This window comes from Pseudochaenichthys georgianus, chromosome 16, assembly GCF_902827115.2.
Source record: "Pseudochaenichthys georgianus chromosome 16, fPseGeo1.2, whole genome shotgun sequence".
NCBI classification, from domain to species: Eukaryota; Metazoa; Chordata; class Actinopteri; order Perciformes; family Channichthyidae; genus Pseudochaenichthys; species Pseudochaenichthys georgianus.
In genome coordinates, this window is record NC_047518.2 from 35,147,198 (window position 1) to 35,161,836 (window position 14,639).

Sequence of the window (14,639 nt, forward strand, 5' to 3'; positions counted from 1 at the left end):
CCTCAGACTTAAAATCATACTCTTGATGCTGAGTGCTAGAATATTCTCTCGAGCTTTTAGTTCAATGATCTGAAATGAAAAATACAACTGGCATTTTAGCTGATCTGAAATGAAAGTCAATGTCTGATCAAACAAAAAAAGAAAAGTGTGTGGGAGTATGAAGCATTTTTTCTATTTGAAAAAAGGAGACTGCAAACATTTAAAGCTTTTCACAGTCTTCTATTGATTGAGTTATGAGACAAATGCGGGATATACTATTCCCTACACTGTATGATTGTAATGGCATAATTGACTCTACAAGTTGAACAGTAACTCTAACAGCCCCTCTAACTAGGCTCAAGTCCCGCCTCCCCTTCAACAAGGCAGCACAAGACATTCTCAATTCCACCTCTGAGGACCTCTCCAGAGATGCATGGTTGGCGGCTGCTTGGAGGCAGGAGTGGGAGCTAGCCGGGCCCTGCCGCATCCATCGCTACATCTGGGACCCAGGAGATGGCGCCATAGGAGGAGACGACCTACCACGCCGGCAATGGACCACACTAAACCGTCTACGGACTGGGGTCGGTCTGCCGAACATATAATAACCACCTGCCCTTTATATAGACCTTTATATAGACCACCCTCGGAAGCCAGCCTCTTCGACGTAGGACCAGAGATGCGGGCATGGCTACACAACACCGAGTTGGACCTCGGACGTTACACGAAAGAAGAAGTAAGGAGGTAAAAGATTATTTTATTATATAAAGCACTACAGTCAATTGTTTTGCATATTTTGTAATATTTCCCAGGGTTTGTTCAGAATCATTTATAGATTTGCCATATTTTTATTGGAATAGGTCACTGGATACTGCAGATAAATATCCACCAATATAACAGAAAACATTGACTCTTGAGAAAGAGAAAAAGCTGACAGTGTGAATCACGAAGTCCTCTCTGAAAGTGCAATAATGTGGACAAATGGACTTGTGTTTTGAAGGACACCTCATTCCTTGTGGAGGGCACATTTATGACACCTTTATAATTCAATTCCCAAGGTGAGTCGTAGATCAGTAAAACATTACACAGGCTACAAGCTAGAAGCGGATTTGTTCCTTCAAATTGTCAAATTCTTTGATTTGTGAATCCTTAGAGATGGCCAGAGGGCACTTCCAGTCATTTAAGCATTATTCTGTTGAGAAGCATTCTGTCTTTTGTCCACGGATGAAACGTCCAATATGTCTGCTTCTCTGGGAAGAATATCAACCACAGGATGACGTATGAGGCCTACGGTAAATTCTGTCACTAGCCTGTATCATCCAGAGCTCTGCAAGGTGGCTGGCTGCTGCACATCCACATCACTCACAAGTTACAAATTACACAGTTGGCATTTAAAAACCGCACAGCTAAGTTCATTGGACACTGGCTGCCTGAAAAATCAATGATTTATTTGTGGCTTTAACTGATGTGTCCGTGCTTTGTTTATATTCAACTGATCCAGAGCAATTTAACAATGAGTAAACAAGTGTTGGTCTCATTTTAATTGGAAATAGTGCCATAAACATAACTTCTAACTTAAGACACACACAAAGACTGATATTGGAATCTATTAAGCCAGTGAGAAGTATTATTCAAGAAAATAATCTTTCATCGTTGTCATTTTGTTACAACAAAATATTGAGCAATTTTGGCAGGCCAAGCACAGCAAGGCAGGGTCTCGTCAAGTCATTGTTTTTTGGCAGCACATAGTGACACAACACTTGTCTATGCTCTGAACTCATCGATACCTCCTTGAGACCAGTTTAACAACAAAATAAAATAAAATATATTTTGTGGACTGCTCCCAACTTGTAGATATGCTGGTCTACAACTGTGATGAGGTCACAGCAGACTTGTGTTGGTTTTAAGCGGACACAAGCCAACATGGTTTGGAGCCAAAGGTTTACGTATATATAAACTTGGCTTGACTTCCATCAGCAATTACTTACTAATCAAACTAATATAAATGGTTTTTTTAGATATTTCCTAATCTTTAATAACAGAGCCAGTGTGGAAAAGTCTCACTACAGGTTACGGTGATCGGGTGTGTGAGGATGTGTGGTTGCATTTATTATAGGAACAATTCGTCCGAAAAACACATCAACAGTCCCATGTTGGAGACCTTTCACTTTCGTCATTGCATTCCCTCCTCATCCGAGTGTTATTGCTGTTCAGTCAGTTTCCCCTTCTGACCCGCTGTCCTCACAAACATCCAATGCACCCCCAGCAACACTTATAATGATCTGGTGCTAATTGATGGGTTTGGATAATGCCATGGCATAAGGCCAGGCATGCACAACACAAATCACATTACTGATCAGCCAAGGTTTTAGCCTCCAGACAGATCGTTTTAAATCATACTTCATTAATGAATGAAAAGGGCATATCTCACAACACCAGTATGTTGTCATTAGTGAGTGCGTTGTTTAGAATAACCACATGTTTTGTCCTATACTTGTTCAGATATAAACCTTCTTGCCTCATTATAAATAGCACCTCACCTCTCTGTTCATTGGATTGTTTGAATTGTTTCAATTTCACCTGAAATGTCTCAAATGATCCATGAATGATAAAGACATAGTATGTATTAAAACGGCAAAAGCAATAATAAAGCATTTTATTAGATTTGTGTTACAGGTAATGGTTCTGTTATGCTGCACTTTTATTAGTAGCATATCAATAGATCTATGTTGTCAAGAATTCACCTTGATTTAAATCCTCTCTTGTCTTTATTGAAGTGATCTGTTTACATTACATTACATTACATTGCATTTAGCTGACGCTTTTATCCAAAGCGACTTACAATAAGTACATTCGACCAGGAAGACACAACCTTGAAGAAAACAGAATCATATAAGTACATCAGGTTTCATAGAGCCAAGCATTTCAAGTGCTACTCAACTGGCTATAGATAAGCCAGTCCTTTATTAGTATATAAGTGCTCTGTTAGCAGTTCTTTGTTAGTAGTTCTATCGCTCGAAGTGGAGTCGAAAGAGTTGAGTTTTCAGTCTGCGCCGGAAGGTGTGTAAGCTATCTGCCGTCCTGATGTCAATGGGGAGCTCATTCCACCATGTTGGAGCCAGGATAGCAAACCCACGTGTTTTTGCTGATGTTTTTGTCTACTTGTCTGTGTAGGGCAGCAGGTGTGTTTTCAGCCGTTATCTTTAGAACCATGTGTATCTTGTTCTCATTCTGCCTGCAGCTCGTCTGTTTGTTGTCTCTGTTTGTCTACTTGTCTGTTTGTGACCCATCAGCTGCTCGGTGATATCTTTCTTTAATCACTGCGTGAAACACACCTTTTCTTTGTTGCTATAACGAAGACTCATCTGTCAGGATTTCATGAACATTATATCTATTGACTTGAGGGACAGTTGATGGAGAGTGATGGTTGTTAGTGGAGGAGGTCGCAGGGGTAGACAGTGTCAGGATGGAGAGGCTTTGTGATTACCATCCTACCCTCCAACCAATCAGTGTGAAGTCCCAGATTCAAACTCAAACTAAATTGGACTCTGCTGCAATGTAACATGTCTGTACTCAAAGCCCTTTGACACTGATTGACAAAGGATTTTCTACGATCAACGGCTGGACAATATACTGACATTATATCAATATTGTGGCAAGAGACAAGATATCATCTGAAATTTGGATATTGTAATAAAGAAGTGTCTTTTCCTGGTTTTAAGGGCTGCTGCATTACTTAGTGTAATGCAGATATGTAATTGTATTACAATACAAGAATGTTATAGATCTAACTGGATAGCTATGCATACCATTTGCTATAACCAACTCAGCATTATATCCGCATTATTAATGACTTTTGATCAAATATTGTTTTGTGTAATCATGTTGGAAAAGCGTCAAAAGTCAACCACACAATACAGTGAATTATTCATATATCATGGTATTTGATCAGAGGTATTAAGATATATATTTGGTGTTCTCTTTAAAGCCCTAACTGTCAGATTTTAACTTGATCCTTTTCCTCTTGATACAAATGTGGGTTTTTTGGGGTACTGTACTTGTGAGTACAGAACAATAGGGTGATATACATGATGAGTTGTAAAAAATCCAACAGTTTCTGCTGCACCAGATTTCAGATATGAGTTCTGGTTTCTCCTCAACCTGAGACCTGACGCTGCCCAGTGGAACCCGTGTTTACTGAATGAGATCAAAGGTATCTCTCAGTCTTTGTGACCCGAACAGGCTGGATTTGTTGCGACAGCGGAAAGGATGATTCATTGATGATGTTCTTGAAGTGCAAGAGCCCACAGAAGTACCCATCACATCTCCTCAGGTTGTGTCCAACCACATCAAAGCCTTTCTTCCTCTCAGGGATGTCACCAGCGGGAGCTCATTTGGTGACAGAGAGAAAATAAAGGATCTCTAACAATAAAATGCAGTGTAGAAACAAGGTGCCATACTGGAGATGGTATCAAACGGTGCAGCAAAGCAGAGATTAAATACATTTCTGTGTGTTGTTGCTTGCGACCCAAGTTAACTTGTTTGGGTTTCATGTGCTGGTTTGGCAGGTTTTGGGTTGGATATATATCTGGATATTCATGAATTTGAAATCAAATCTACTTGTGTCTTATTCCTCAACAAATGTGTGAAATTCAGAAAACAAAACACACAATCATTAAAAAAAATCATAAAGCAGACTATTAAAGTATCCATTTTTTCTCACAAGTTTAGCCATTTGAAGACCAAGCATACTCAACATCCCATGTGAAAAACAGTTCAACATGTTCATTTAAAGCCAATGTGATCTCTAAGCTTTATAGGTGAGGCAAGGTCTTTATTATTTTTCAGCCAGGTGGCATGTTTTAATGTCGCTGATTACATATTTGTGTAGTCAAACAACATTCTAATTAAAATCAACCTTCATAGCAAATCACTGACAGGATGTTGTTTCTTATGATAAGGTGTCGCTGAACATGACCCAATTAAAACAGAGAAAGACAGATTGTGTACACAAGGATCAGTGCATCCAATATTAGGGAAAGACAGAGATCAATAAGGACTTAAATGAGATTAGTGTCTTTGCTTTGGTGGAACAAATCAATCAGTGCTTTACATGTTATTATTGCAGAGGCCATTTGAGAACAGACATGTGCCTTTGACAGATATATTCAACCAGAACTTCATCCACATGTACGCTGGTGCAAGACGGTAAAAACACTTTGGTTGAACTGTCAAACTGAGAAGTCAAACTGAGAAAATGTTGCGAACAAGCCTGTGGCGATAATCCCAATAAGTCATAATTTTCCTATCTTATCTCACACAGCCTTTTTTTATAAAAATCCAAGGCAACTGTAACGCAGATACCATTTTCTGAATAAACGTTACACAATTGGGCGGCAGGTTTCTCAAACAAAACAAATGGGACAGGTGAAAACTCACCAGACAGGTTATTGTCGGTGAAAATAATAATACTCACGGGAGTGTCACAGAGTTCTGAGCTAAACCAATTGAACATTAAATGTAGTCGTTAACATTTAAGGGATTTGCTTCAAACTCCAAAACTATGTGCAAGAAGTGAGCTGGTAGGTCTAATTCACTTTACGGTGTGTGTGTGTGTGTGTGTGTGTGTGTGTGTGTGTGTGTGTGTGTGTGTGTGTGTGTGTGTGTGTGTGTGTGTGTGTGTGTGTGTGTGTGTGTGTGTGTGTGTGTGTGTGTGTGTGTGTGTGTGTGTGTGTGTGTGTGTGTGTGTGTGTGTGTGTGTGTGTGTGTGTGTGTGTGTGTGTGTGTGTGTGTGTGTGTGTGTGTGTGTGTGTGTGTGTTGTTTTATAAATGTGTTTTGTGACTGGCCAAGTATAATAGATTCCCTGTCATTACGAAGAGTTTACTTCATGAGCCACCTTATCAAGACGTCAATGCAAACGTCAAACTTCATATTGAAACAATGCATTTTTCTTACAGGTCTGAAGTCCTTCAACATGATTCAGTTGTAAATAAAAAATGTTGCACAATAGGTGTACAGTGCAACAGCTCTGGGTGTATGCTACTGTATTTATAAAAGTAAATAAAACAGTCATCATTGCTCAAATACTTTCTAGGCCAGGACAAAATGTCTTCGATGAGAATCATCAGTAAGTCATTCTTTAGGCGTCCAATGAAGTCACTTGAGTCAATAGATATACCGGAAAAATGTGTTTATTGTCACCTTGGAAACTCCGCCTGTTTGCCTCAAACCTGTATAACCAATACTACTCTGTCTCCTATTATTAGTGTGTATTCTTAGCAATGTTGTAGTTGTACAAACAATTATGTTGTGTTTTTGTTACTTGAAATCTGTTGGCTTCTTTCTGCTTCGATGATAATATTAGGTATCAAAAGTACAGTACAATCAGCTTTACAGTAAAATATTAACTTCTTATTCTAGAGCTGTGTTTCACTTATGTTCCAGTGGAACATTGCACATTTGTTTCTACATAAAGCGATGAGTTTAAAACTAGTAAATCTCCTGATTCTGAATATGGAAAATAGTATGTGATGCTTTCCTCTCAGATTTAAATTGGAAAGGCACCAACAAATCCACCTCAATCATTATTCTAACTGTTACTACAGTACAGCAGACAAGCATGCACCTGCAAGCTATACTTTATTTTGTGATTCTAACTGAAATGAGATTATCGTGAACTCCAACAAAACACAAAAACAAGGTTGTGCTAGTAAAAAAGAAATGGAAGAATACCAGCTTCTAGCTTTCACCAAACTCTGGGTGTTTCTCAATGTCGAGGACGCTTGCTTGGTAGCACATGCCTTCCGAGTCACTTGCTTCAGAAGCGAGGCAAGAATCCTTCCTAACCTCGGAAAACCAAGAATTGTAGAACAGACTAACGGGTGTGCAGGTGTGCGTCATATGCGAGGCCCCGCCTTAAATGGAGCGCGATTTCCGCCAAAGATTTGGGGAAATTGGTCCGTGCGCAAAGCATTGTGGGGATTTTAAGACCGCGGAGTCTACACATGTGCAGCCTTGAAATGTCTCCCTACGAAGTACGCCGGGCTCGGTTGAATTCCAAGTATGCTGGACATTGGAACAGTCCTTCGGCGGCACTCGATAACGTAGTATGCTTGAAATAGTGGCTCTGGAGCAGCCTTCCTCGACATTGAGAAACACCCCCTGTATGACACCGCAACTGATAACCATCAGGCCTTCTGTTTGTTTGTGTGTACAAAAGTCAATTAATATAACTGAACAAACTGAAATTAAGTCTGCATATGAGGTTCACATTAGGGCAAAACAAAGCATGTCTCCCCCAGTGCGTTTTTAATTATTACTCTCTTGCAACAGGAACATCATTTAATGGCCTATTCATACAATTATTATTTTAGCAGTCATTTCCTGTAATCTCTAGACACCACGAATAACCTGAAAGATGAGAGAGAGAGAGAGAGAGAGAGAGAGAGAGAGAGAGAGAGAGAGAGACTCAAGGTGGAGAGGGGAGGAGGAGGAGGGAATGAAAAGGGAAGTATGGAGAGAGAATAAAAGTAGGCGGAACATAAAGTAAGCAGAAAAACAGGAACAAAGCGATAACATACTCCAAAGTACACCTGCAGTGCACACCTGAGTAAAGCCACTCCTTTCCCAGAGAGTATCAGAGATGGTTGTGAGGCAGAGGCCAGATAAACAAAGCAAACTCCTTCACAGCTTTAAGATTCTACAGCGCTTCTGACAGCCACTCCGGTTTTGTTTTGAGGGATTTTGGAGAGTTTTATTTTGGATTTAGTCTCTTTTTTTGTCGTGTGGAATTTAGATTACTTTTGCTAAGAACTCACAACTTAGCGGCGGGAGTTTCAGAGTAGGACTTTGTTTGTTTTCCCCCGTGGCCCAGATACCAAATGAAGATGTGGTCTCTGGATGTCATCATCCTGCTTTTGTTCTGCTATGGTGAGTACAGTGGAGCTGTTTTGATTGAGCAAATTGTCATTACAAAGTAGTTCTTCTGGGAAAAATAAGCAATACCAACAATACAATAACGCTTATAATAAGAGGACTTTTTAAATGATGGTGATGTAAATGCTATTTCATTTTAGAAGCAGTCTAGCGTAATATTGACAATGTAATTTTGCCGCTTATAAAAATGCAAATGTTAAATTGGCTCCTCTGTATTTCATTCTCAACGTGTCTCTCTTATAATAAACTACATGGGCTATAACATTAAGATGTAACAAGCCCTGGTTTGGTAAATCACGCACGCCTGGTATACGACTTTTCATCATGAAAATATCGTCCTTGTATGAATAACTTAAGCTTTAATATACAGGCTGGTTTCCTGCATCCCTTTCCTGTATGTAACACCAAAGAGTATCAAATGACAGCGTTTTTCAGTTTCAGCCACAAGCAGAAACAAAGTCCACCTTTCATAACCTCCCTGCTAGTGTATGTGTGCTGTATCGCTTTACTCTAAAAGGCCCTAACAAAGAACCTCAGATATTGGGAGACAGCAATGAGGATGCTGTTTTTTCTTTTTGTAACTGTATGTGCTGGGAACATTTGAGCTGCAACCTCGATACAAGAGAAGTGTAATGCGAGTGTAAAAGGTTCTCTATAGCTTGTTACAGAATAGTGTCCGTACTCACTTAACACAAAAAAAAATACAATATATAAAAAATGTACAACACAATATATTCAAATAAAATGTCTTCAGGATTTGTATTTATAAAAATTATGAATATTTTTTAACTTGAAACCAGATTTAATGAGAACAAGCTTGGATTCAACGTCCGCCATAAAATACTTTTCTCATGTGCAATATTTTTTTCCAACAGCTTCTCTTTTAACTTGCGATGGAAGAGTGTATTTTGTCTCCAAGAACTTTTACAACATACTGCACTGGGACCCTGTGGAGCCTGCCTTCCCCGGGGAAAAGGTCCTCTACAGCGTCCGGTACTGGAGGTAAGACCTGGGATGAAGGATGAGATTGTACTCCTATACTTCCATTGCCCTCCATGTGACTCCGTGAAGAGATCAATAAAGAGTGGTGGGTCAGGGCAGGAAACTGTGATGCAGGGTAAACACTCCGTTAGCCCTTAGTTATAGTGGCAATGTCAAGGCACTGTCAAATGAGCATGTTGTAAACAATGGTGCTCACTTCATTGGAGGTTATTTATTATCATGTGACCATGGGACAAGTCATTGTTGGTTCTGGTCTTTCCATGGGAATTGAACCATTTAAAATCTAGGAATTGTATCCATGTAAAATCAAGGAAAATGTGTTTTTATTTGCTATCTTTTGAAGAATTGTAACACTATCTCTTCTAGAAATGGTGTATTGGTTTAATGAATGTGTTGCTGAAAAACTGAAGCGCACTATGCTGCTAGGTTTTAACTTCAGTCGCAATAGATTAGACGTAATGCTAAAGAAGAGCAATATGTGTACAGGGTATACGCAGGAATCCTGAAGTCAAATGTAAGACCTTTTAAGACCCTTTCCATACATTTTAAGACCTCATCGCCACTTCGAGTTTTAACCGGTTACCTTGGCGACACACTTTACCTCACATTCACTATATTCAGTATCGATTGTCCTTCCTCCTCATCTTCCAACCATTTGGACGCAAACTTGCATTTCCCCGTAACGATGTTGTTTAACAACCGGCGTAAACGGACATTCACGCGCTATCAAGCAGTGAGCGTGCGATGTCCTGTTCAGATGACGTCAAACCCAACGGGATGCCGTAAACAAGCTACACAGAATCACACTACACACCTACGCCATGATTACATTCAGGCACACTGTAGAATACAACCTCTTTGGACCATTTATATACTTATTGAAAACAAGCTACAAGATGTAATACCTTGGAAAATGCTGTTTAATACTTTTTAATAGCCTTAATTTTCGCTAAATTGGTTTATTAACTTTTAATACTTTTTAGGATCCAGCGGACCCCCTGGTGTCTTTCTTTCCTTATACTCAGCTTCTACAACTGAGAGAGTGATTGCATGTAATTACACATGACGCAGTGTCCAAGACAAATGTTAAACGCCACACCTATGGTATTATTTTCTTTTGTCCCTTCCACGGTCATGGAATGTTTGAGCTGGCCTTTAAGCATCAACCCAGCTGCTGCATAGGAAAATGCTGCTCACTCAATGTCATTTCCTGGTTGCTAAAAAATGCTGTACTTTTTTACGTGTGTTACATAATCATATGGTTGATTAAATTACACACAGCACATTTGAGTTATTTTTTCTCGGTTTGATACCAGTTAACCTAAAGTGTTGCACTGCCCTGCTCATTCAGTTTTTAATCATATTTTACTCCACTTATTTTTCAGTGATGAAGACGATCAGATAGTCCAGATAAAAAAGGAGTGTCAGAACATTTCTGATCGGTTCTGTGACCTGACTGGGGAGACCCCATCAGTTTATGACGTTCACTACCGGGCTCAGGTGTTCTCCAATGGTAGCTTACGAGGCCATAGTTTAAACCATAAGTTTAAACCTATAGCAGAAAGTAAGAATCTCCACGCTTGATCATGCATTTCTTGCTTTTGTCAAAGCCAGATGTATTCGACTGCAACCTAAATGTATTTATCTTTCTTTGCCTCCACAGCTATTCTTGGTCCACCAATCTTGTTTACACACACAACCGTGTCATCCTTGCACGTTAACGTCACCCTGCCCTTGGGGCCAAATGGAAACTCAGTCGAGGACATAATCATCAAAAGCAAAAAAGGACCTGAAGAAGTTCAAATCCATTATACCTTAGACATCATCAAGCCAAAGTGGGCTGCACAGGTAGGTTGAAGAGTGAACATTCATCCCCAAGTTGATTTTAAAGCTTATACGCAATTCATTTTAGAAGCATTTATGTCATATGTGTTCAAATGTTAACATCGCAACAACAATCAATAAATCAAATCCCTTATCTGTGGCAGTCGCGGGCCAGGAGTAAACCCCTCCTATCATTTCATTCTGCCCGTATGAATCGATTGGATCGCATACCGCCCGTCGACATGCATAACTGCGCACTCTGCCCAAGATATTTAGACACGGTCACTGCGCTCCTCTGCAAATAGCCCTGATGGCACGAAGCTGTAGTCAACGTACCTAGCTTAAAGCAGTTTGTTCTTCTTGTTACTGTTACATTCACATCTATATGTCCTTGTGTCACCAGGTTAATATCACCACAACTGGCCGGTTTGTGATCAACTTGAAGAACAACCAAACAGAGTACTGCGGCAACGTGTTCTACACGCCGTCCACTGAGGGACGGTTGAAGAGTGAAAATGCTACGTTCTGTGTCACGCTGCCAGGTGAGGAAGATGCATCTAACTTGTATTCCTCTTACACACTCTTGCGAGAAGTACAAAGTATACTGATAACAATATTAATATAACTTCATGCGGATGATTTGTTTGCTGCTGCATATGTTTCATTGTATCCACTAAATACTCTTGTATACATTGAAAAACAATTGCCAGTTTTTAATACAAATAACTTTATTTACCTTTCTGAAAACCTGACTGATGCAGATTAAATGCTATCATAGTTTTAAAGCAGCAGTATAACAGTGAACATTTTCCTGGGAAACTATCAAGGAGCTAGTTGCTGTGGAGACAACTCAAGAAAATGTTTGAGTGATAGTTGAAAATGTTGCATTTATGTTTGACTTGAAGTACTCTGTGCTCTTCTCCTCAAGTGATTACAGCCACTCAGAAACAAGTGTTTAGGATTGTATCAAGACAGGTTGTTATAAACCATTCTCATTTTATAAACCAGTCCCTGCTTTTCTTCACCAAGCACCAGGCAGACACTTGTGGTGGTTTTTGGGTGGTGACCTCTCCCTGTGCTGCTGTCGTACTATTTTTAAATCTTCACTGATGACACACTTCTTCTCTCTGGCCTTCTAGTCAGAGCCGAGCATGACACCTGACATTTCTCTGTGTGTTGTCTTTATATTTCTGTTGTAAATTGTTGTCTTTTCTATTTTGTTTTTCTTATGTTATTGTAGTGTGCTTTTGTTACATGTGCAGAACTTTGTCTCGACCAAAAAACTTTATTAAGTGTGCTTTATTTGATTGAATTTGATACTGATAAGATTACATTAGATTTGATTACACTAATTTTCCTGACCTTAGTTTGCGTTATTGTTTATTATTCTACTGGTACAACTGACAATAACGAATGGTGACAGCTTCAGGCAAGATTATACATATATATTGCACAGGTGCTGCAGGGATTTCCACTTCTATATGTGGCTGTGAAGATTTCTGTTTGGATAAGATCCAGTTCACCAACATAAGTACTTCTGAGAAGTTCATATATATATATATATATATATATATATATATATATATATATATATATAATGGTTAATCAACAGTCCTATGTCACACAGGCATGCTACAGTGCTACTCCCCGATAACTTGCCTAAGCTTGTGTGTCGCAATGGGAAACTTTTGAACTTGAGGGTTCAAATGTTACGTGTGTGATTTCCTGGACTGGTTTTAAAGCAATTATCTTCTTCCTCAGATGATCCTCTGATGCTTTTGCCATGGCTTCTTGTGAGTGCTGCTCTACTGACGACCATAATCATAGTGTCAGTTGTGTATATGTGCAACTACGTGAAGGCTGGAAAGGAAAAGAGCAAGCTATTGGTAAGATGTTTATTTCCTAATGTTTTCTTTGAAGTGCCAACAAGGAAATGTTGCCTTACTGGGAAATTAAGCCCTCTGGCACTTTGATTACTGTACACGTGTTCAAGGTTCGTGTGTGACACAGCAAAGAGAAAGTAATTAAAGACATTGAATATCTGCGGATGTTGTTTTAGCCATGTTAAATACATTTTCAATGACTCGTGGGGCTTTCAGTGTTGTCATATGAAGTGTGGATAAAGTGTTGTCTGGAGATAAAGGCATTTATTTGTTTTAAGAATTTCATATATCTTGCATTTGGTTTGCTTTTTTTTTTTTACCAATGATGGTAAATGTTTTCATTCATATGAAAATGTATCTTAAAAATTCTTATTGGCAGAAATTGGACTTTTCTGTATCAGTACATTCAAATCAAATGGAAATAGGTTTATTTAGCAACCAAAATCCAGAACCCTTTGAACTTAATTGGTCTCTCTGTATTCTCTTAAAAACAGGCATCCACCTTCAGCCCCCCACACAGAGTTCTGCCGTCTCCAGATAGGAATATCGTTATTTCCAAACCGGAGATCTACGTTCAAAGTGAACCAACAGTTTACTCAACAGTTCGAGTGGAGACAAATAGGCCTGTAGCTGGGCCTGGAGGTTATTCCCCCCAGGACGTCCCCTGGCAAGACAGTGATTGCTCTTCTGTGGAGACAAGTGCAGACAGTGTGACCTCAAAACATGAGAACACCGGCGGCCAATCGTCAGAGAGCTACGGTGTAGTAGCTGTCCATGTCCCTGCTGCCCAGAATGAAGACTTTCAGCAGGCTACTAACGACAAAAGAAAAACCAGTAACGTACAATTATCTTCCAGTGGAGAAAGACTAAGACTAACTAACTATCCTTGGACCAGGACGGGTCTCAAAAAGGAGGAGGAAGATATGGGAGAAGAGGAGGTATCCAGGCCAATTCTTCTGGGAGGTTGGGGCTTACAAGTTCAGGAATAACCTCCTTGTTTTAGCCTAAAACCTGCTTTGTTTATGGGAGCACGAGAGACAATAGAGAACTGAACGATGTCTGCTGTGTGGCTAATGACGGAGAGACAGATGTTTAAACTCTCCTTAAACAAAGTCCAAATGTAGCTCAAACTAAGCCACATTCAACAACAACATCTCCACCTTTTAATAAAGTACATTTCATATCATAAAAATTATATATTATATTTTGCTGTAAATCAGGTTTTATTTATTTTTTCACAATTGTAAAAAGACAGACTCTATGAATTGTTTACATTGGAAGACATGATTGTATATACATTGTAAAGTTTACTTTGTACAATTCAAAACCACTTTTTAACAGAATGTCAGTTTATATGAGTATGTTTCACATTAACATTTACATTTGTATTCTATTCCAAAGTTGTGTAAAGACAGCTTCATTTTTTTTTTTGCATAATGAAAGAAACAACACATGATTACACCTGTTATGTTTGTATGGTAAGTGGTATGAAAAGCTGTTTAAATTACATTACATATATAATTACATTATTATTATAATGGTTTTTATAACAGCTGCAATGACACAGTCAGCGTGTGCATTTGTGTGCCATCACTATGGTGACACATTAGTGCAACATTGACCAAAGTCTAAAATACACAAACCCAATCTGGCCACTTTTAAATTATAATGTGAACAGTCAACCTTAAAGATTTGCTATGACAACAAACCTGATTGCTTTGTGGCCGACAAAAAGCACAAGGTATTGTCAACTTTTGCGCCATGTCAAATGAGACTTAATGACTGAATTTCTACTAGAAATGACTGTTTTCTTATTTTTACAACACTTATTATCAGTGTTTCATCCCTACATTAAAAAAAAAGGAATATTCCCGATTTTTCTAACTCACAACGTTCACGACCTCATTTTGTTCTCCCCATTGTTTGCTGTCCTTTCAGAGAAAGAAAATATAGCGTGTAAAAATACATTAGAAGGTGGGGTCATGGTGCAACCTGATCCACGCTGATAACAGCCTGAG

At 39.2% G+C, this 14,639-nt stretch overlaps 1 protein-coding gene across 1 annotated transcript; it reads left to right on the forward strand.

Moving 5' to 3' along the window:
• The first annotated feature begins 7,853 nt into the window (after nt 1-7,853).
• ifnlr1 (interferon lambda receptor 1) lies at nt 7,854-13,825 on the forward strand. Its single transcript, XM_071206164.1, has 7 exons — nt 7,854-7,906; nt 8,788-8,914; nt 10,300-10,478; nt 10,578-10,762; nt 11,142-11,280; nt 12,500-12,624; nt 13,116-13,825. Exons 1-7 carry the CDS (start codon nt 7,858-7,860, stop codon nt 13,608-13,610), a joined length of 1,299 nt encoding a protein of 432 aa, XP_071062265.1. The 5' UTR covers nt 7,854-7,857; the 3' UTR covers nt 13,611-13,825.
• The last annotated feature ends 814 nt before the right edge of the window (nt 13,826-14,639 follow it).